Source organism: Heterodontus francisci, chromosome 3 (genome assembly GCF_036365525.1).
Source record: "Heterodontus francisci isolate sHetFra1 chromosome 3, sHetFra1.hap1, whole genome shotgun sequence".
In the NCBI taxonomy this organism is placed as follows: Eukaryota; Metazoa; Chordata; class Chondrichthyes; order Heterodontiformes; family Heterodontidae; genus Heterodontus; species Heterodontus francisci.
Genome location: NC_090373.1, coordinates 108,420,956 through 108,445,491, shown reverse-complemented (window position 1 = coordinate 108,445,491; position 24,536 = coordinate 108,420,956). Strand labels below are relative to the sequence as shown.

At 39.2% G+C, this 24,536-nt stretch overlaps 1 protein-coding gene across 1 annotated transcript; it reads left to right on the top strand.

Annotated features, from left to right (window-relative positions):
* The first annotated feature begins 7,102 nt into the window (after window positions 1–7,102).
* Window positions 7,103–23,667, top strand: gja1b (gap junction protein alpha 1b). Its single transcript, XM_068025409.1, has 2 exons — window positions 7,103–7,348; window positions 18,798–23,667. Exon 2 carries the CDS (start codon window positions 18,814–18,816, stop codon window positions 19,960–19,962), a length of 1,149 nt encoding a protein of 382 aa, XP_067881510.1. The 5' UTR covers window positions 7,103–7,348; window positions 18,798–18,813; the 3' UTR covers window positions 19,963–23,667.
* The last annotated feature ends 869 nt before the right edge of the window (window positions 23,668–24,536 follow it).

The following is a 24,536-nucleotide window of genomic DNA, read 5'->3' as shown; positions in this document are numbered from 1 at the left end:
GACAGAGAGAGAGGGAGAGAGAGGGAGGGGAACAGAGAGAGAGAGACAGAGATGGAGCGAGAGTGATCAAGATCACTCCTAACAGAATAACATTCAACCGAACACTCTGCAGCACTACAAGAAGTATGCAGGTATACACTGAAGACGTGTGCAAGCAGAAAATGCCAGGTATCACACTCAATCAGTGTCCAACACAGTGAAGAGAAAGTAAGTCAATAAATTAGTCTTCTCGTTTAAAGCTTCTTCATAAAAATGTACATTGGTTGTTGTTTTGATTCATAGTTAGATACATTTTAATGCATTTATCTTTCTGAAATTGTCTCACTGGCCCCCTCTGTAAGACAAAAAGTGTAATGTGGCCCCCATGTGAAAAGATTCGACAACCTTGTTCTATCATGAAAGGATCAGTGTTTTTTTTAAAGAGACATAAAGACCTGGGCATGAGAAAAGCCAGCAATTAAACTGTCACAATGAAGTTTTACACAACAGACACCAAAATGTGTTTGTGGGTACACTTATATTTCAATTTGTCATTCCTGTGATTTTCACTTTGCAGCAATTCTAAGTTCCAGTACAATTGGAGCTGCGTTCTGCCCTGAATCAGAAAGAAGCACTGTTAGACTCCTGGAGCAGGTAGTGGTGCGCTGCTTGGGTAGACCTCTAGTGGGGTATCAAATCTGGCTTAAAAATTTCTCAGGAGGTCCATTGGTTTCAACTTTCCTGCAGTCAATTTAAACAGGTGCAATCATACACTGGCTTACAATCTCTTGGGCAGGAGAATCGTAATCAGAGCCAAGCATTAGAAACAAGGCACTGTCTGGATGCAATTGTTACTGCAGCTACAGATTTCGTTAGCTGCAGTGCAAATGCATTTGCAATATAATTTTTACAATTATATTGTATCTCTGTTATCACTTCAGGCAGGTCCCATCATCAGAGCTGAACGTAAAGTTCGACCCAAATCATTTTCCTTTCTCTCTCATTCAGATGCTCTGTCCAGCATTTTGTTCTTATTTAATATTCCCAGCTTTTGACATTTTCCCTTTTATCTTGTTTGGATACAAAAGCATGGCTGTGTTGTGGGGCGACCTTAAGGGCAGACCACCTTAAGAAGCTGAACGTGAAGATCACCAGAGGAAGAGATGTCATGTCACACTGACCAGGGAGTGTAGGTGTAGCCTGACAGAGTGAAATGCGTTTAGATGTGGCTCAGTGCAGTAGCTGTTTGTATATATATGTTCTAGTTAAAGTATAATAAACAAAAAATTCTTTGGATATTACTTGTAGGCCTGTGAGTCTTACAATAGTTCACACATCAAAGGAACAAGTGATATTACAGATAGTTTTCTTTCATTCACTCAATTTATACCCTTTTTTAAAAAACTATCTTAATTTTTAAAATGTGCTCATTACAAAGAGATTTATGATTTTGTTACACATGACAGAGGAAATGTCCCCCTCCAATATGTTTCCTCTGAACCTATTACTTAATTTTCCTTCCATAACAGATGCATACATCTTCAAGAGGATGTTGCCAAGATTGGAGAATTTTAGGGATGAAGAAAGATTGGATAGGCTGGGTTTGTTTTCTTTGGAACACAGGACGTTGAGGGGAAATTTAATTGATGTGTGCAAATTTATGAGGGGCGTAGATAGGAAGGACTTATTTCCATTAGCAGTGTGATTAATAACCAGAGGACATAGATTTAAAGTAAAATATGGAAGGGGGGTCGGTTAGCTAGACGGCTAGAGTGTCATGCAGAAAGATGCCCGCAGCATGGCTTCAATCCCTCTACCAGCTGTGGTAGTTCATGGAGGCCTACCTCCTCACCTTGCCCCATGCTTGAGGAGTAGTGCCCCTCAAGCTGTACATCACTACCTGTCTCTCTAATGGACAGAGATGCATATGGTTCTTTGGGACTACGACTAGAACAACAGCAATTGAGGAATAATTTTTTTACCCAGAGGGTTGGGGGCTTGGAACTGACTGCCTGAAAGGGTGGTAAAGGCAATAACCCTCATCGCATTTAAAAATCACTTGGATACGCATTTGGGGTGCAAGGCTATGGATCAAGAATTGGAAGGCACGATCGCTCTTTTTTGGCCAGGATGGACACAATGGGACGAATGGCCTTCTCTGCTATACATTGTTCTAACTTTCTATGTTTCTATATGTTTCGTTCATGCTTCACCAACTGTATTCAGAATAGAACTACAGTTGAAAGCTTGCCTCTCTCCGATGCTGGTTTTCCACGTAAGGAACCTCAGAATCAACAGTTGCAATATTACTTTTAGTGGAATGGAAAATGAGCAAATAGTATCATACAGAAAGAATGGTGGCAAATGTTAATTTAAAAAGATAAACAGCATCCTGGGTAACCATTGACCAGAAACTTAACTGGACCAGCCACATAAATAATGTGGCTACAAGAGCAGGTCAGAGGCTGGGTGTTCTCTGATGAGCCGCTCACCTCCTGACTCCCTAAAGTCTTTCTAACATCTACAAGGCACAGGTCAGGCGTGTGATGGCATACTCTCCACTTTCTTAGAAGATTATAGCTCCAACAACACTCAAGAAGCTTCACACTGCAATCACTATCCCTGTGTATGTCCTGTCCCACCGGCAGGACAGGCCCAGCAGAGGTGACAACATGTGTCGGGTTTGGGTCGGATCGGGTCTCTCTTCCGGGTCCGGTATTTGGGCTCGGGTCGTGTAGGTCTGGGTTGGACACAGTGCTGCCTTTTGCTCAGGGAGGGAAAAGCTTCAAAACTTGAACAGCCAGGATGTCAAGGTGGGAAACGTGCATCCTGACTCTGCTCTCGTCTGCAGTGAGCAAGTGAATGTCTCCATTCCATCCAAGGTAGAGCACAACCTCTTTGATATAATCAACTTCATTCCAGTAGTCGGGTCGGGTCGGGTTGGGCATGGGAAAAAAGCAAAGGACTCGGGCCGGGTCGGGTTGGGGTTGGCTGTGGTTGTGTCGGGCCCAGGTTAGGTTTCAATTGCGTACTCGAGCAGGCCTTTAATGGAGATATTTGCGGAGTCTTCTCCTCCCTTTAGTTGTTTTATTGTCCACCACATTCGTGACTGGATGTCACAGGCCTGCAGAGCCGTGATCTTATTCGTGGGCTGTGAGATTGCTTAGCTCGGTCTAGAACACGTTGCTTCCACTGTTTAGATTCATGGAGTCTTGTGCTGTAGCTTCAACAGGTTAGCATCTGATTTTTAGGCATGCCTGGTGCTGCTCCTGGCATGCTCTCCTACATTCCCCATTGAACTGGGTTGGTTCCCAAATAAGACATAACCATAAAGAAACTGAGGAATCACGGAGAAGGAAATATAATAAATTAGCGTCAAATATTCATAGAAAGAGAAATAAAGAGAGGGAAAGAAGGATTAGATTAAGAGAGAGAAAAATGAAGCAGAAAGGTAAAGTAAGAAAACGATTTTAAAAAATTTAAGATTAAAAATAAACCTCTAGGAAATAGTTACCAACTGCAGGAATGAGGCTCCATGGTTTCAATTGTTCCCCTTCTGGGCTGGCGAGGGATAGTGCCATTGCAGGAACAGAGATCGTGTCATTTAACGTGCCATGGTGTCGTTAAGTACTCTCTGCGGAGAAATTGCTTTTTTTTTTACACATTAATAACGATTTTTGCATTAAACTCACTGTTAGTATCCTAGCAAATTCTGGGCCATTGTAATAGAAATAAATGTGATCATATTCTACTTTAGTACTCCGTATTGCTATTTAATATTTTTTCTAGTTGTCAAAGTAAGAGGTTTTTTTCTGCACTTAGGTTTCCAGTTTCTATTTTCCCCTTCCATACCATCTTTCCATCCCTGCTGATATGTAGACTGGGCCCTTCAGAATAGTGCCTGTTCATCCTCCTGGGTGTCTCCTTCTGTCATGCCGTAGTTCTTGGAACATTAATATATTCATGGCACAGATTTTTTTTCTTCGTTTCATGGGATGTGGGCGTCGTTGGTAAGACGTGCGTTTGTTGCCCATCCCTAATTGCCCTTGAGAAGGTGGTGCCGAGCTATTTCCAAGAGAGTAAATTCTTACAGTTTTTCCACGCACATACACTGTAATTATATCAATTTCTGGATCTAAAAATGTATTAATATATGATGTAGGGAGCGATTGTCACACTTGTTGCGGAGTGCACCAATAAGGAGATAAACACCAGTCTTTATGTTCGCTGGCTCCGCAAACGTTAGGATAATATGCCGCTTGTCATTGAAGTATTCAGAGCGCTTTTTAAAGTTGACTTCAACCCTACTGAATTTCCCAGCACAGCGCCACGTACATAGACTGCTGCGTGGCTGAAGTTAAGTGGACACCCTTTCCTATTATTTTCGTTTGTACTTTGCCAATATTAACTATTTTATTTGATATTAAAGCCACGTTGGGGGGGGGGGGGGAGGGATACTATCACTTTGCAAATTAAATCTTTTAGATTTACAGATAAAACAATCTTGTAGCAGTGAGCTGGAAATGTTGAGATTGCAAGGCGAGATTTTAAATCCATCGATGTTTTTACAGGTTTTAAACGAGAGGGCGCAATAACACCACACTTCATGAGAATGCCCATTTCGCATCCATTTCAATGCCTGTATATTCCAGCTGCATAAACTGCTTAATGTTTATTCTAGGCAATCTTCGAAAGCAAGAAAATAAAATCCATTACCGAGACTTATTGCATTTTCTGCAAGGTAAATGCGTTCAATACTTTTACAATATATAAAGTGCACACAAACAGCGACGGAGGATTCGACAAGTTACCAGATCATTGGCCCGGAATACACTGGGATCGATAATTTCCTACGAGTTCGGTGATCAGTATCGTTCTCATCTCCAACAGATGATAGTCCCCTGTGCTTTTCAATAATCGAAAGGGCCATTAAAAGGGTTTGGACATGTTCTGAGCGTAGGAAGAGCAAATATCATTGAATGTAAACTAAAGCATTTACAAAGTTTTAAAATCTTTTATATATCTTCATCCAGATTTAACAAATATTTACTTCCTTCCACATGTTTGGTAGAATCAGCCCCACATACAGTGCACATGTAGGGGGAATCCTTCTGGTCGCTAAGGAGATTTTACAAACATGTCCTTTCAGAATGTTTTTACCACGAGCACTACACCTAGCAACCAGAACAGTTCTTTCCCATTTTCAATTAGAATCTAATGAAAACGTCTTGACATTTAACTATCACAAGACGCAATTGAATGTTATCACTTAACGTCACAAGCTTTAAATAAGTATTTACAGTGCTTTGAGGGTTGAATCATGAAGAATTCCTGGAATATAACTAGTGTGGTTTCGTTTACTACCCTCAGTTTATTTGCTGTAGGGAAATTGGAACGCTATACACCTAAAAGAAAGACTTGTATCTATATAACACTTTTCACGACCACCGGACGTCTCAAAGCGCTTTACAGTTAATGAAGTACTTTTGAAGTGTAGTCACTATTGTAATGTAGGCAACACAATAGCCAATTTGCACACAGCTAACTCCCACAAACAGCAATGTGATAATGACCAGATAATTTGTTTTAGTAAAGTTGATTGAGGGTAAAAAAAAAAGGCCATTACTGCTCTTCTAACAAATAGTGCCATGGGATCTTTTACATACAGGTGAGCAGGTAAATGGGACATAATAATAAAAGTAAAATACTGCGGATGCCGGAAATCTGAAATAAAAACAAGAAATGCTGGAAATACTCAGCAGGTCTGGTAGCATCTGTGGAGAGAGAAGCAGAGTTAACGTTTCAGATCAATGACACTTCTTCAGAAGACCCTTGTTCTGAAGATGGGTCACTGACCTGAAACGTTAACTCTGCTTCTCTCTCCACAGGTAAATGGGACCTCAGTTTAACATCACACCTGAAAGATGGCACCTCCGACAGTGCAGCGCTCTCAGTACTGAAGTGGGGTGTCAGCCTTGATTTTTGTGCTCAAGCTGTGGAGAGGGACTCGGGTGACTCAGAGACATGAATGCTACCAACTGAGCGGTGGCTGACACTTAATGGCACTTCCAAACAGTTAATGGCTTTAGTTAGTATTTATAAGTCCCTTGAATGTCAAGGAGATTTTAAACCAGAACAAGTAAAAATACTTCAACTCAGCTTGTGAGGTTCCAGAATGCAATAAAAACGTATTATTATTTTGTAAATCTTTTGACAAGACTGTATTTTAATGGAAAATACAACTGAGTCAAAAATATTTTGATCATACAGTCTAGCTTACGTTGGTGAAGTCAAATGGGTAACTTTTTTCTGTTCCCTTTGAAATATTTCCCTTGTCGACCCTATCCGTTACCCTTTCTAGCGGGTTCTGAATGGATAATACCAACAAACCTTTCAACGTTAATCGTATTTATATTCCTGGCAGCAAATTATTACGTTAGTGATAAATCCTTGAGGGCTTCAGATTATAATGTTGAACGATATCATAAAGTTTTATATTTTAAAGCACAATTGGATTGCCACAATACTGGATCAACTATCCATTCGATCTAAATAATGTCTCTAAATATCATCATCCTTTTATTGGGAGTCGCTAGTGAATAATGATTTTCTTAAAAATTTGCATCCTCTATAGAATACGGTTGGAAAAGACAGTGCGGAGTTTGGCTCGTGGAGTTACTTTAATTTGTGGATTAAGACAACAATTAATTTATGCTGGAAATCTGAAATAAAAGCAGAAGATGGTGGAAAACTCTATGATTAAACATCATCAACATCATGATTAAACACCAGGCCTCCGTGGCATTATATTGCAGATTTCTAAATCACTTGATGAGACTTCCGAGCAAATGGCCTACGTGTGCTTTATTAGTTGGTACAGTTTTGTTTTACATTTGTTTGAAGTAAATATTGGGTTAGAGCGAGAAACATTCCTAAGTGTAAAAAAATAAAGTACATTCAATGAATCACAGCATTAACGTTGTTTTAAAAAAATAAAACATGCTTAGCAGCTTCCAGGATCACACTATGGGATGTACTGGGAACAGCTACCATATATAAAGGTTCTGTGCTTCCAACTGGGATAGACGGACCGTACAGCCCCGGAGCTGCCAGGGAGAATTCTGGACAAGCTTGAGGTAAAGCGACAACCGGCCGCTGAATCCTTGAAAGTTTCGGAGAGTTCATCAGAAGCCGTGACGTAAGAGTCAGATGACTCTAAAAACTTTTTTTTTGAGCTAAAAGAGCTTTAAAATCGGCGAGCAGTGATTGCACAGGCTCCACTTCATCTAGAAGTGGAGCAACGTTCGGCTGATTAGTTTTGCTCCCTCCGACCTGATCCTCTTCCACGGTCTCTCCCAAAACTTAGCTGGTAAGTTGCAAAACTTTTTTTAAAAACAAAAACAAGTTGCTGGAGTTTTGCTCCACCACTGTGGATTTGAAGAGCGAATTATACGAACTATTGAAAGTAAATCTTTCTCGTCCACGTATCGTGTGTTTTAAAGTGATACCGTCCTACTTAATAAAGATTAATAGTTTAAAAACTGCTCTGCACAACAGAATGGTAAGGAATATGAAAAGAATGCAAACCAGCTGTACGAGAGATCTCTGCCCATATGTGCAGAGAAACGCATTACAATTCAGAAGGTTAATCTTCCCAGTCTTGAATTTACAAAACTTACTCAGTATTTACTTATCCCAACGAACGTGTGCGTTTGAGAGCAGATGAAAGGGATGGATATGACTGTTCTTTAAACTTGGTGAGCTAGTTCCTGTCATCTTTAAGCAGTCAGCCCGATGTGCAGCATCGTTGCATGAACTGATTTAGTTTTTTTTTAAGTTAGTTTGAATTCGCTTAACTCTCTGAGATATTCAATATGTAATCTTTCTCATCTTAAACGTCTTACTGCCCTTAAAAGCTAACCAAGCGCTTTATTTTAGCTTGAAAATAATAGCTGACGGCCTGACCTATACTACCAGCCCCATAACCTCCTGTCAACTCTGAAAAAGATACCTCGGAGAGACAAAGTGTTGCAATTTATCACTTGTACTGAAGAGAAGTGAAACTTTTCCGTATCCCGGGGAGGGATGGTCAGCAGGTGCTTTAGTTGTGTTTTGAGCCATTTCAGTGAAGTGATACATTCAGAGAAGAAACCCTAGCTATTTTAGTATTTTCACAAGAAATGGACCAGAATTCAAATCACCCAAATGATATTCTACTTATTGTATTACCTGCATATTAGTGAGCAAAGGCACAGCAGGAGTACAAAGCACATTATGAAGTGTCAGGCCGGACATGAATGAGTTAAGGTTAGTGAACGAGTGAGTAATGGGCCAGCGTAGATTTCATTTCAGAAAACAATACAGACCAAAACAGATGTGGAGAGGGGAGTGATAAGGACTTCATCTAAGGTTAGACGCAGATTGTAAAATTCCGCATTTTGCTTGAGAAAAACGCATCAAAATCACTGAGTGTACTTTTATATGAAGTCAAAAGGTGTTGGTCCTTTAAAAGGAAAACACTTCACAATACTGTTTATGTTGGTAAATTATTGAATAAATGAAATGATCACACGCTGATACCAGGCACTGACTCCTGATCATTCGGTTTTAATTACAGCACTTACTCAATGTACGCTTGTATCCTTTTACATCAGTACCAGTTGAATATCAAAGAAACCAAAAAGAACTTTCAGAATGATACCGTTCACAGGAGTGTACTGAAAATGACCTACACTGTATATATAGTATGGACACTTGTTCGAGAGGGCATAAAACGATAGTTATTGAATAAATCAGGAACAAGATTTGGTTGAGAGGTCGCAGACAGTAAACTCCGGAGTATGAGAAGGCAGTGAGTCAAGAGAGTTTTGACTACATCTTAAACCATTTATTTATATAATAATCTAAAAGTGTTTTTCCCTAAAGGCCCTTTATGTACAAAGGTATGTTATACCCCTATAAAATCATTAAAATGTCACATTTGATCCAAAACCCAGCTCTTCCTGTCAGTTGCCAATCTCTAACACCTCCCCGACCCCACCTCCCACTAAAGCTCTGGTTTACTACCGTGATATTTTAAAGCACCAATTAATATATGAAGAGCTTCCCGGTTTGCCAAATAAAGAGCGTTAAGTTGTACACATCTTTTCCTTCAAGGTTGCTGTTACAGGACGCTTGGAAGTTTCCACTGTCAGATTGTGAAAATGCAATTTAATTTATTACCAATTCATAATTGAATTTACACCCAAAAGTTTATTTGCACAAAGGTTTTGCTTAAGAAAATATATTCAATTACATGATAGACAAATTGGCTGACATGGAAAACATCTTTACAGTAACCACAGAATTTGTGCAATGATTCCTTCATTTTTGAATCGTGGATTCAACCAAATGACTTAGTTAGTCTGACACCTCATAGTTACTGTGCGTGAATCATACTTAACACGAAATTCCTAAAGAACATGCAGCAGCTGCCCTTCCTGACCATAACTATTCTGTATTAGAACATTACATTTGCACCAAATGACATGTGATTATAAACTTCCACTAAACATCTCTATTGAACTTGTTCTAGTTAGGAACTTATGTGGGCATTATAACTTCTCAAATCAAAATAGATTTGTTCATTTCAAATACAAACTCATCATTCACTTCAGCCCACCTAACATTTCCAACAAATTTGAAAAATCTGAAGAAATTTATTTTTAAATATTTGGAGTGTGTCTGGGATAGTTTTCAGCAACAATTTGTCTTAGAACCAACAAAGGAGCATGTCATATCAGATTTAGTAATGAGTAAAGATTTAGTTAACAGCCTGACAGTGTGTGAACATTTATGTAATAGCGATCATAATATGATTGAGTTCAAACTAGTGTTTGAAGGGGAAAAACACAAAACAACTATTAAGATTTTACATTTACGTATGTCTGATTTCAATGGGATGGGACAGAGGCAGTCCACAGTAAATTGGGAAAACATTTTAATGAGTAAAATGACAGAAAATCAGAGGGAGATGTTCAAAAAAAGAATTTAATGTGATACAGAATCAGTTTATGCCCCGAAGGTGCAAAAGCTCTGCTTATCAAAAAAGACAGCCTAGATGATGGACGAGGTAAGAGACAACATAAAACTGAAAGAAAAAGCATGCAAAGATGCAAAATATAACACAGATCCTGACAAATGGGAAGGATACAAAGAGCAACAAAAGGTGACAAACAGACAGAAAGAGCTACAAGAAGGGTGTATGAAAAGAAAGTTGCAAGGTGTTCTATTCCAGAAAGCCAACGGGTGAAAGATAGAACTGGAGCCTATCTTTACACACTTTTATATTTATTTAGGGTTGCACGTTACAAGCATACACCTCCTAACTAAACAGTCACAGTTTTAGTCTGGGCTGAATTTTTAAAGCTTGCTGCCAACAAAAGAGGTGCGATGCACGCGAGATGTGCACTGCACAGCCACCGCTATACTTCGCATGGCGGTTGATTTACACAGAGGGGCGGAGCGCCCATTCCAAATGATGTAGAGGGGGCGGCCACTCTATTCCCAGCAACGGCGTCCGGTTCCACTGCTCAGGTGCATTTGCCATTTTTAAAGGGCTTCAAGCCCTTCAGTTACATTAAAATTTTTAAAGGTCCCGGTATCTGGACAATAAAAATAAAAAGTTAATGCAACTTTGAATCCCCTCTTCCGCACCACCACCGCCCACTCCCCCACAATGAGTAATCTATATATAAATTGCCCTCTCCCAAAAAAAGGTTTATTCAGATCCTGCACTTTCCCCCAGGAACTTTATATCCTCTGACCCTCAACCCCTTCCCATCATCCCCGCAACCAATAGGAAGAGTTTTCCCCACTGTCTCCCTCCCCACCAGTTTTACACCTTGGATCTCCAAATGGAGATCCGAAGGCACAGGAGTTCCGGCCACTGGTCGGAATATTGGTGTGGGTCAGCCGTCAGGACAAGGTAAGTGTTTATGCATTCATTATAATTTATTTAAATATTTAAATTAAGGCTCTGTCGCTGAGTGGCGGGGAGCCACCCTGAGGCTGCGCTGCCGCCGATAAAATGGTGCAGGGCAAAACTGTGGCAAATTAATTTCAATATAGGCAAATATGAGGACTTTGGACCAAAAAGGATAGTACAGGGTACCTTCTGAATGGTGAAAATCTAGAAACAGTGGAGGTCCAAAGAAACACAGGGGCTTAGATACATAAATCATTAAAATGTCATGAACAGGTACAGAAAATAATCAGAAAGGCTAACTGAATGTTGGCCTCTATATCTAGAGACTAGAATACAAGGGGTGGAAGTTATGCTTCAGCTATACAAAGCCCTGGTTAAACCACATTTGGAGTACTGTGAGCAGTTCTGGGCACCACGCCTTAGGTACATTGGCCTTGGAGGAGTGCAGTGTAGATTTGATTGAAGTTTTCAAGATATTAAGGGGAATAGATAGGGTAGATGGAGATAAACTATTTCCACTAGTTTGGGAATTTAGCACTAGGGGCATAGTCAAAATTAGAGCCAGACCTTTCAGGAGTGAAATTAGGAAACACTACTACACATGAAGAATGGTAGAAGTTTGGAACTGTCCTGCAAATGGCGATTGATGCTAGATCAATTGTTAATTTTAAATCTGAGATTGATGGGGTTATGACCAGGTGAGAAAGAGGTCTAGGGTTCCCTTCAGCCTTCACCTGATCTTACTGTAACAGGGTTTAATATTTAAACACCTCATATTCTCAGCTCCACCTTGGTGAATTCTTGTTCACAGCTTTCCAATTATAAGGCAAAGAAACTAGCACAAACAGGATTTCTTAGGTTTAAAGAAGAAACATTTAAATTTATTAAACTTAAACCCTAATTTGGTTAATTCCTACCAATACATGACGCACCCATGCTAGCATGCATATGTGATACACACATGCAAGAGACAGAAAAGAGCAGAAGAAAAATAAAGTGGAAAAGTTTGAGGCGATATCTGAAGAGTTGTTGTTACGGTTCTTCGAGCTCACTGTAGAGTTCTTGATTGTAGATAGATCTTGCTTTTCTTGGGCCCAGTATTCTTCTTAAACCTTGCTCACTGTAGGAGACTTTTCTCTCTTGGGATTCATGCGCTTTCAGTGGATTTAGAGGTTTGTGAGAAAGATATGGGAGAAAACAGACAGGCAGGAGGTCTTCTTCAGTCCAGGAGCATTCTGCTTTCTGCAGGCTCTCAGTTCAAACTGTACAATTCAGAAACCCCCAGGTTGCCAAGCAGGTTAATCATGTGACTAACTGGTCTGACCATGTCTTGGCTCTGTGTATTGTATCATCTTAGCAGGGAATGGAATGTACTTCCCTACCTTCAATGTCTGTTAGTATGTAAATGTTTTTTTTTTCAGCCAAGGTCTGGCAGTCCTTGTAACAGGCCTTCTCTTCTTCCCAGCAACAATTTGAAATTTAATGTCCATGTGGTGAAATTAATATGCCTTATTCTTGGCAGGTGGGGGCCTGCATGACAATGGATATTTGTTAACCAAAGGTATTAAGGGATATGAGGCAAAGGATATGAGGATTTCCCCTGTGGACTTCTGAACCCTCAGGCTCAAATGTCGGTCAGAAGTCCACACGGTGGAAAACAGTCACTCATTGTGGTTTCTCCCGGGGCAGCCAATTACTGGTGAGAGGGCAGGCTCGACATCTAATTAAGGATGGCAGACAGGCTCTGGAAGATAAAGGGTCAATTAGAGGCCTTCCAGCTTGAAAGGAGCAGCAAGCTGTCTGCAACAGAAGCTAAGTAAGGGAGCAGGCACAACAAAATGGAGACACCCTCCTTCCAACTTTTTAAAATTTATATAAAAAATGTTTTTTTCTGCAAGGCCACTACTTGGTGGGGAAGCCCCTCTGCAGGACAGCCTCTGACTGCAGCAGCATCCAGGCAGGCAAGGAGGGCCTCATGGCCTGCCTGGCGTGATGGCCCCCTGACTGCCACTGGGAGGCTGCCTCCAGACACCTAAAATGGCCCCCCGGTTCCTGTGAAGATCTGGAGGCCAACTGGAAAATCCTTTCATTGGCCTTAAGTGGCCCTTAATGAGCCATGTTGGCTACCTGTCATGTGCAGGCAGGTAGTCCTGCTGTCTGCAACCTCCCCCACCTGCCCGAAAATGGCCTGGGGGCAGGTTGGACCTGGGAACTGGCACGCTGGCTGGCAGGGCTATTTTTAGCTTCTGCCCCCTACTCCCCTCCCGATCCTGACTGCGGCGGGAGCTCAAAATCCTGCCCATGGAGTTACATTGCAAATCAGCCACAATCTGAATAAATGGCAGAACAGGCTCAAGCAGCTAAATGGCCTACTGCAGTTTCTATCGTTTTATAAAACTAGATATTTAATCCCAGCATACTATATCTGCCATACTGCCTGAACCACAAGTACATTATTGTTTTCTTATGCCTTCTCGAGGTCCAACAATCAGTTTTGTTTCATTTCCTGATGTAACATTTTAAGTAGAAAATTACCATTTTAAGACTTTGCCAACAGTTTAATTGGCAAATTTATGTCCAACAGTCATTTGGGTTGGAAATGACCATGGTCTTGATTCGAGTTTATTGATCCCACTTTTGTGGTGATGATACAGTGGTACAATTGGTGTTAGCATTACTGGCCAGAAAGAAGAATAAATGAGCTGAGCTCCCAAAACTGATTGTTGTGTCCACCTTTTCAACAGGAATCACTTGACATTAGTGAGTACAAGGTCTACTTTGACTGCCTGCTAGATTTGCTATTAAAATTAACAATAAAAAAATGGCCTTCTGAATGAAAGCCCAGAGGGTGTCCAGCACTTCTAACTCATACATCAGCAACACCTTCCAGATAAAGTCAGAGAAAAACAGCTTATATTTAAATAACGCCTTTAATGTGGAAAAATATTCCAAGGCGCTTCACAAAGTCATGAGGAGAAACACACAACAAATCAAAGCAGGAGAAATTTGAAGAGAACACGACAAACTCGGTCAAAACTCTGGGTTTCAGGGTGCAGTCATAAAGGAGAGGCAGTAGGTAGATGGGCTGACAGAGGCGATTCAACAGCAGGACTTAAGCAATTGAAGACACAGCCACCAAAGGGAGGGAGGGAAGGATGGCTGCACCAGAGGCTGGATTCAGAGGATTGGAGATTTCTGAGGAGTCAAAGTAAGCCTAAAGGGGAAAAGACAATTTACCAACAATAATGTATGTTCTATTGAAAGAAGACAGAGAAAATAAATGTGCATTTATATAGTGCCTTTCACCCCATTGAGACATTTCAATTAATGAAGTACTTTTGAAGTGTAGTCATTGTTGTAATGTAGGCAAAGGAGACAGCCAATTTACACATCGAAGGATCCAATAACCACCATTGAGATAAATATACAGATAATGGTGATAATTTTGAACTTCGGTAAGAATGGAAAACTGGTGGTAATGGATCTGTTAAATACACTGCCAATTTGTGACAAGGTGTATAATGGGCAGCTAATCCATTACCACCAATTGTTTTCCCTGCTGATGTTGAAAATTACCCTCTGTCTGTTTTGATGGTTTTGGCTGAGGAATAAGAGTTGACCAGGTCACTTGGAGAACTCCACTGATCTTTTGATATGGGATTATTTTTACATCCACCTGAGAGGGCAGAAATCCTTGGTTTATTGTCTCATCTGAAAAACGGTACCTTTGGCAGTACAGCAGGTTCTCATTACTGTATTAAAGTGCCAGCCTAACTTATGTGCTCAAGTCTCAGGAATGGAGCTTGAACCCACAACCTCTGATTCAATAGTAATGCCACTGAGTCAAGGCTGACACATTTGCTCATATAAACCTGGGTTATCTGAATCATTTTATGAAATAATAAATTACTTCATTTACAACATTGTCTTTAGTCATACCGTAGTTGCATATGTTACCAGAATTTTAGATTGAGCAGTCAAAATCTGAGAATGGATTCTTCTGTTAAGTTTGAATGCCCATAACATTAATAACACTAATGCAGATTAAAAGCTTCAATCAAATAAACAGCATTTCCCATTTGATGAGAAAATGTTGGAACATTATGTGTAGTAAGAAGAGATGACAATATTAAAATTTAGGCTTAATGATAATCTTGTCACCTGCTCTTTATGGTTTGTTTCTGTGAACATAATCAGGTCAGTATGCCCAGACAAGACCTGCTAAGCATGATTTGTACCTATGCTTAAATTCTTGTGATTATTCCAAAATGGTATTGTCTCTGCTATTTACAGAAAAGAAACATGTTAAATTGTTAAAGAACCTACTCATTTCATCTTTGCAAGAATATATTTAAACAACATAATAAAGTAATTGTGCACAGTCATTTTTAAAATTCTATTTTCTCTTTTTTCAACCAACCTTTTCCCCTTGCATGCTCATCTCTGAACATATTGACCCATTATTGGAGTGCAGCTCCACTTTTACATCTCTCTATAGTACATCACCCAAATAGACATTTTTGATATGACCCGAGACAATGAGTAAGAGCAGGCAATTTGACTATAGGAAGGGAGGAAGCATCTCAAGCTGAGCCCCATTTTGCCCTCACCCTATATATTGAGCACATGCTTTACAGTTGAGGTCACTATATAGTAATTAAAAATGGGAACGCTGGCAGATTTTAAAATTCGTTCCTCCCTCCTCACGTAGGTGCTGAGGTCAAATATGGTGACACTGCTGTGTCCCAGTTGAGCTGAGATCAGCTAAAGTGGTGCAGGTGGTACAGAACCTAAGACCTTCCCTGGTTTGTGTGGGCCATCTACTCCCTAGACGAGCGAGCTGATACATCAGGAAAGCTGTCATCATTTTATTGTGCTTCTTGTTCAAGGAATGCTATTTAACCCTTAGACTACAAACACATCTAGAGAAATTGAATTAAAAACAAGGAATGCTGGAACCACTCAGCAGGTCTGAGGGAAGCGAGAGAGGAAATAGCTGGGGCCTTAACAGATATCTTTGCAGCATCCTTAAACACGGGAGAGGTCCCGGAGGACTGGAGAATTGCTAATGTTGTCCCCTTGTTTAATAAGGGTAGCAGGGATAATCCAGGTAATTATAGACTGGTGAGCCTGACATCAGTGGTAGGGAAGCTGCTGGAGAAGATACTGAGGGATAGGATCTATTCCCATTTGGAAGAAAATGGGCTTATCAGTGTTAGGCAACATGGTTTTGTGCAGGGAAGGTCATGTCTTACCAACTTAATAGAATTATTTGAGGAAGTGACAAAGTTGATTGATGAGGGAAGGGCTGTAGATGTCACATACATGGACTTCAGTAAGGCGTTTGATAAGGTTCCCCATGGTAGGTTGATGGAGAAAGTGAAGTCGCATGGGGTCCAGGGTGTACTAGCTAGATGGATAAAGAACTGGCTGGGCAACAGGAGACAGAGAGTAGCAGTGGAAGGGAGTTTCTCAAAATGGAGACGTGTGACTAGTGGTGTTCCACAGGGATCCGTGCTGGGACCACTATTGTTTGTGATATACATAAATGATTTGGAGGAAAGTATAGGTGGTCTGATTAGCAAGTTTGCAGACGGCACTAAGATTGGTGGAGTAGCAGATAGTGAAGGGGACTGTCAGAGAATACAGCAGAATATAGATAGATTGGAGAGTTGGGCAGAGAAATGGCAGATGGAGTTCAATCGGGGCAAATGCGAGGTGATGCATTTTGGAAGATCCAATTCAAGAGTGAACTATACAGTAAATGGAAAAGTCCTGGGGAAAATTGATGTCCAGAGAGATTTGGGTGTTCAGGTCCATTGTGCCCTGAAGGTGGCAACGCAGGTCAATAGAGTGGTCAAGAAGGCATACGGCATGCTTTCCTTCATCGGACGGGGTATTGAGTACAAGAGTTGGCAGGTCATGTTACAGTTGTATAAGACTTTGGTTCGGCCACATTTGGAATACTGCGTGCAGTTCTGGTCGCCACATTACCAAAAGGATGTAGATGCTTTGGAGAGGGTGCAGAGGAGGTTCACCAGGATGTTGCCTGGTATGGAGGGCGCTAGCTATGAAGAGAGGTTGAGTAGATTAGGATTATTTTCATTAGAAAGACGGAGGTTGAGGGGGGACCTGATTGAGGTGTACAAAATCATGAGAGGTATAGACAGGGTGGATAGCAAGAAGCTTTTTCCAAGAGGTGGGATTCAATTACTAGGGGTCACGAGTTCAAAGTGAGAGGGGAAAAGTTTAGGGGGGATATGCGTGGAAAGTTCTTTACGCAGAGGGTGGTGGGTGCCTGGAACGCGTTGCCAGCGGAGGTGGTAGACGCGGGCACAATAGCGTCTTTTAAGATGTATCTAGACAGATACATGAATGGGCAGGAAGCAAAGAGATACAGACCCTTAGAAAATAGGCGACAGGTTTAGATAGAGGATCTGGATCGGCGCAGGCTTGGAGGGCCGAAGGGCCTGTTCCTGTGCTGTAATTTTCTTTGTTCTTTGTTCTTCTTTGTCTGGCAGCATCTGTGGAAAGAGAAGCAGAGTCAACGTTTCGGGTCAGCGATCCTTCTTCGGAAACGTTGACTCTGCTTCTCTTTCCACAGATGCTGCCAGACCTGCTGAGTGGTTCCAGCATTTCTTGTTTTTATTTCAGATTTCCAGCATCCGCAGTATTTTGCTTTTATATTAGAGAAATTGAATCCTATTTATTCAAAAGAAATGCCAAAAGTAGCTTCATTAGTATGATAACATGCTACAAAAATCAACAGTTGAACAATTTTACACTTTAAAATAAATATTTCTTGTCAGATTGCCATCCTTTTGTACTCAACAGCTTTTGCGCAATTTGCTGCTTTTTCATTTTTTAGCATTTCCTAATATCTCACTAATATTCCAATTATTCTTTTTCACCTTCCTTAAACTTGAATAAAATTTCCTAACCTTGTTTTCCGTGCCTTCCAAAGTGGGGCTCCATGCTAAAAAGCCTATCTTCAGATTGTCTCAAAATCAGCTTTAAAGGTGCCTTTCTTAGCTGATTGCCAGTACTGTAATGATTGATGTATCAGGTTAAATTCTGATATGTTTTCATAACAAACTAGGAAAATCTGCTGCATGATAAATTATTTTCTCTTCATACCAGCACACTGATCATAGCATGCTGCAAAACTTTTAACTAAATCATATGTGCATATTGAGCTTTTTAGGAAAGTATGACAGCTATTTACATATTCAGTGTTAAGTCTGGTTATTTATCAGAAGAAATTTGATTTGATTCTAACAGGTATTTTTGAAACAAAAATGAAATAGTTGTAAAGATTAAAAGAGGGCCATGAAAGTGTTCTGTAAGCCCTTTTGATTGCTTACAAATAAATGTCTACCAAATTTTATTATTGTGCCATCAGGCTATTTTTATTCCTTAATATGAAATGGCACAAACATGAAAACTTGTTAGAGTATTGCACCATTTTAAATTATTGTCAGTTGACTAAACATAAACCTCATTACATATACTTATCAAAACATTGGGAACATTATCTTGTTACATTTTATTTCATTAGACATGTTGGAGAGTCTTTTACAGTATGATTGATTTACTTGATCTCATATATTTAGTCTTAATCATAATTTTTATACTTATTAAAATGGATTTGTACATAGAATATCATTAATGTTAAATGGGGTTTCGGAACACAGCACTGGTGTAATAAAGGACTGATAACATCACAAAACTCTCAGCTAAGAACATTATTAAAGAAAGTACATAAATGTAAAGTCAACTTTGTTTTAAAATGAACAAAAGTTTTAAGCAACTGTGAATTCTTCTGACATAATTGTTGTCTTTTTTTTTACAGTTAAGGTTAAAGCAGGATGGGTGACTGGAGTGCTCTAGGACAACTACTGAATAAAGCACAGTATTATTTGACTCCGGGAGGTAAACTATGGCTCACTGTGCTCTTCATCTTTCGTATCCTGGTCCTGGGAACTGCAGTAGAATCTGCCTGGAGTGATGAACAGTCTGCATTCAGATGCAATACTATGCAACCAGGTTGTGATAATGTCTGCTATGACAAATCCTTCCCTATCTCCCACATTCGACTCTGGGTCCTTCAGATTATTTTTGTGTCAACACCCACTCTGATCTACCTAGCCCATGTCTTTCTCATCTCTCATAAAGAGAAAAGAATATCTAAGAAAGAAAAACATTTAAAGATACTCCAAGAAGAAGGTGAAGACGTGGGCCTCCCCTTGAAACAATTAGAACTAAAGAAAATCAAATATGGTCTGGAGGAGCAAGGCAGAATTAAAATTAAAGGATCTCTTTTGCATACTTATGCAGTCAGTATAATCTTTAAAATCATTTTTGAAGTGACTTTTGTGTTAATTCAATGGTGCATTTATGGTTTCAAATTCATGCTGGATGCAATTTACACTTGTGAGAGGTATCCATGCCCACACAAAGTAGACTGCTTCCTCTCACGACCCACAGAGAAGACCATCTTTGTCATATTCATGTTGGTGGTATCTGTTGGTTCAGCTGTGTTGAACCTGGCAGAGCTGTTCTACATTATCTTCAAAAATTTAGCAGATCGTGTTAAACAAAATAGTCATTTATTTCAAGGTTCTCAAAAAATGGGCTTGAATCCTCTCAAAGACTCCTCCTCTTCAAAGTATGCCTATTATAATGGGTGCTCCTCACCGACTGCTCCCATATCCCCTCCTGGATACAAGCTTGCTACTGGGGAGAGGAATATGTCCTCCTGCAGAAGCTACAATAAGCAAGCTAATGAACAGAACTGGGCAAATTACAGCACCGAACAAAACAGGATTGGTCAGGCTGGTAGCAACATTTCTAACTCCCATGCACAGGCATTTGATTTTCATGGTGAACATCCAACCATGCAAAAGCTACCATCAGTAACTGAGTTGCAGCCTGTTGGTCTCACGGAGCAGAGACCACCCAGTAGAGCCAGCAGCAGAGGGAGTAGCAGGCCTCGACCGGATGACCTTGAGGTCTAGCCCGGTCTAGTCATTCAAGACACTGCCTCATTTCTACAGTTATGAATAGATACATTATTTTTCTGGAAGTGCAGCCCAGATGTTGGTACCATGTAGTTATGAGGTATGCTCAATACCAACTAACAATTCAGTGGCATCACCTTATAAATAGGATGATGCTAAGGCACAAAAAATACCTTATTTTTGAAGATGTGAGCTCCAGTAAAATCATTAAAAAGCCCAGCTGAAATATTTCATAAACCTTACAATGAAGAAGTTTTGCTGATCTTATACATTCTTCGTCACATTCTTGCATTTTGCCAAAGCATTCCTTCTAAGCCCCTTTAAAATTTGACCATTTTTAGGTATGATCTAAGCCCAGTAATAGCATTCCAAGATACCATCATACACTTTGAAGTTTACCACCATTCGGAATGAAATATCTATTTTGCATAAGTGGTTTAACACAATAAAATATTTCAATTCTGGACACACTTCAAAATAGTTTGGAAAAAAATTATGTTGCAGAGTTAAAGAAAAATCAGAAACCTTGGAGATTTGTTCCAATTTATATGTTTCAGACTCCTCAGTCTGCATTTGGAATTATTCATCCAGTAAAACACTTTTAGATGTACTTTCATATATTTCTTGTCTAAGTAAATGTTTGATATTTTATCTAATTTTGTGTCAAATCACAAATTTTACTCAACACTTTTCAATACCCTACCCATTTTTTGACTTGTTTATAAATAAAAATGTGTTCAGCTGAATAAAGAGGAACTTCATATAGTTAACACAATTACAGTCATGATTAATTCCTAGGATATTTTAAACAACATAAGATCTTTGCACAATTAGATCAAATGAATATTTTATAGTCTTTTAATGAAACTATCAATTATTTTGTTCAAACATCCTTTATTTAAAATAGACCCAAATGAACAGTAAGAGTAAAGCATTCAAGAAAAAAGTTGCATGTTGATGTATTCCTAAATATTTGTATGTTTTGGAGAATTTGTGCGACAATAGAGCCTATCTGGTGTGTGTTTCTACAAATATCTGTGTACGTATGGCATGTCTAGTTCCACCGTCTTAATCATGTAATATGAATCATTTTGTATCCAGGGAGGATACTGTGGTTTATTTGAGAAAAGTAAGAATGATTGCTATTTTGTCTAAGCGGTAGTAAATTTATCCTTGGTATGAATGAGAATTTAAAAAATATTTAATCATTGCTGTGATAGAGGTTGTAGTACTGTTTTAGTACTTTTGAAGTGAAGTTATCAGTAGTATGAGAAATCTATAGTCAATGTGCTTAGTGCTGGACTAATATTTAGTCAACAAGTAATAAAGGTATTCGCCAATATAGCATCACAAATATCCACATTCACCAAACCATATTATACTGATCTTATAAATTGCTTACCCATAATGTCACATAAGCAGTTTTCAAACTACAGTTCTAAGGTTTGACTTGGTCCTCATGCATCCAAGTTTTGTTTATTACTTTAGCTATAATGGCGTTTGCACTGAAACTTTATATTTGCTTAGAATGCACAATGACGCTGAAAGGTGTTACAAGTTGTCAAGTAGTGTGCATGTAGCTAATTTATTTTGAAGCAGAAAATTCACGTCTCCTTTCAATAACTCATCCAAATTAATTTAAAAAAAATCCACAGATCCATTTTCAGTTGCATTTATCTTTGAAGGCAATTGTTAGAAAATCCCCAAGTTTTGTGACTGTTCCATAGATAACTGAGAAACCTCACTAATTTGTGCTCTAAATGCTGTGGGGTGAAGTTGTTGTCTGATACCTGTTTCTGCTGTCAAGTGCATCTCTACAGGGCAATCTATAAAGAGTCACTGTGCTGCTGCTGAACATTTCTTGGGGGACAAAAAGCTGATGTTTATCCATAAGGAAAAGCACATGAAACAGTGATGTTCACTCTTACCAGAAGTACTATTGTAAAGTGCTTGTCAGTGTTTTCTAATTACTCTTTTAACATTCCATGTTAAATCACTGACTAGCATCCCCACTGGTACTGAGACTCATACAGTTGTTGCCATGCATGCGAGCAATCTCTCATTCATTAAAACCTGATAACTTAAAACAATAAAGTAACTTTTTCCTAAATGGTTCTTTGTTGATCTTGCTTCATGACTTCAATTTTAAGGATGTTAAAACCCTCAGGTGTTTTAGTATGAGATTCACATCATGTTTTTCTGCATTCCCATACAAATGATATTGAGAGCTTCAAAACCTGTTCACATCTCCTCATCTGGTCTGGTTCACTAATTTATTTTGTTTTGCCTCTTCTAAAGATGAATTATGGTTTTCAGCTAGCAAAACATATTCTAAACACTTGGGGCTCATATTTTCCCCGTGGCATTGAGGCAAATTACATTTTTTGTAGTTGTAGAGTCTTTTATGAAGCATTATTCACAGGAATCCTCCAGGATGTTAAAAGATGGAAGTAAAATAACAGAAAAATGTTAAAATAATAAAATAATCTTGTTATTTCTTGTTAATACCTCTTGTTCCCTCATTAATGTAACATTTTGTTCAAGTTGTGCTGATTTGTATTAATGTTGTTTCATGAAAAGAATAAGCACAAATCCAAAGAGGAAAATATTTAAACATTTAACAACTAATAGTTAAGGTGTAAGCATGGGTTTCCTTTGAAAAGTTTTAAGAAAGATGGTGCATTGGTTTACATATTGGTGCAGATGCAGTGCATTTTCTTAAAATGACACTTATAGCACAATGATGCTGAAAGATGTTACAAGTTGTCAAGTAGTGATAGGATCATAGAATGGTTACAGCATAGAAGATGGCCATTCAGCTCATCGCATCTGTGCCAGCTCTCTGCAAGAGCAACTCACCAAGTCCCACTCCCCTGCCTTTTCCCCATTGCTTTCCAATTTCTTTCTCTTCAGATAATTATCCAATTCTCTCTTGAATGCCTTGATTGAATCTGCCTCCGCCACATGCTCAGGCAGTGCTTTCCAGATCCTAACCACTTGTTGCGTAAAAAAGTTTTTCTCTCTTTTGCCAATCACTCAAGCGTCCTCTGGTCCTGGATTCTTCCGCCAATGGGAAGTTTCTTCCAGACTCCTCATGATTTTGAACACCTCTATTAAATCTCCTCTGATTCACTTTCCTTTCAGAAAACCTGAGACCCACTGTAAATTGGGAAAAGTTGCACTACTTCTAATAATGTTTCTTCTTTCATGTGTTTCAGAAAGATAATACACATATGCCTTTTACAACCAAACTGGGCATATTTAGAACAATTGACCTGATGATAAGCTGACAACATTTATTTATAAGTATTAGATTCTGGAACATAGGAATGAAAGAGATTCATGAATGACGTACATAAAAATGAAATAACTGTTAACACAGGCATAACAACATTAATTGGTGATTGGCTGAGATGTGTCATCAGGTCTTCTGTTGAGGACTGTCATAGGCAGCTGAGTTGAGGGTACGTAGTGAAATTTGGATGAAGGTTGCTACAGTTACGTGAAAGAGAACATGTATGTATGTCTTAAGTAATCAACCAGAAAGTATGAGAATTTCCTTTTTTTTTTGGACCAGATTGCTAATCTACAGATCTTTTTTGCTTCTGTACGAGTGAAATAATTTGTTTAGCTGCTTAAAAATGAAGTCAGCATAGTAACAAGTGTATCCTAATTGGTTGCTTTTTTCTTAATGCATTTAAAGGAGGAAAAATAAATGTCTATTGTATATGGGCCTGAATGCCACATGTGTCCCTTTAATTAATAATACAGCTTTCTTTGTTTTTGACACCCTGCTAGACAAAATTTCAACACTCTGAAAGTACATTTTAAACAAAAGTCCTTTTTAGTCTTTTAGAAGTTTGGAGGTCATTAAATATTTAGTTTAACAAAATTGTTGGAATGCTGCCACGCGTTTTATCACAGTGCTGAAAAGTGAAATTAGAAGCGAATATTAAGGCAGGGACGTCTTTAAGAGTATACTGCCATTTTGCTGAAAACAATTTCTACTTTTCAGAGACATAAAAAGGGAATAACTGTGGATTCAAATCCTGCCCAGATTCTGGAGAGAAAGTTGTGAGATTACGTGAAGAAGACAGTTTTTGTATTGCTTATATTTGACGTTACCTAATTATAACTCCAATATCAAGTCAAACCTAATTTTAAAAAGTGGGATGACTTAGATCTCCCATGTACGTTATAAACGTACACAGCATTATTTTGCGAATATCAGAGTTCATGCATCCAAATTATTTAAAATTTAGCAGCCAGTAGTGGAGCTCTACACATACATGTAAGTAAACAAGGGCCAAACTCTCTTCAGGGCCAGACCCTGAGAATTTGATTTGGAGTTAGGCAGCATAAATCAGGTTTTGTCAGGCGAGAATTGATTCTGTAGCGACTAGTGTCAGACCAGTAGCTACAGTATAAACACAGCCTAAAATACATAGCATTTAGTAATCAGCAGGAGAAAAACAAAAGAATATTGTATGCTTCATGACGACTGTACAGTGCTGTTCTTTAAGCTTTGCTTTCTGTTTGCATTTGACAAGGTACTAAACTACATTGCAATG

Excerpts from the sequence above, each read along its gene's own strand:
- gja1b (XM_068025409.1), top strand. The coding sequence starts at position 18,814 with ATGGGTGACTGGAGTGCTCTAGGACAACTACTGAATAAAGCACAGTAT.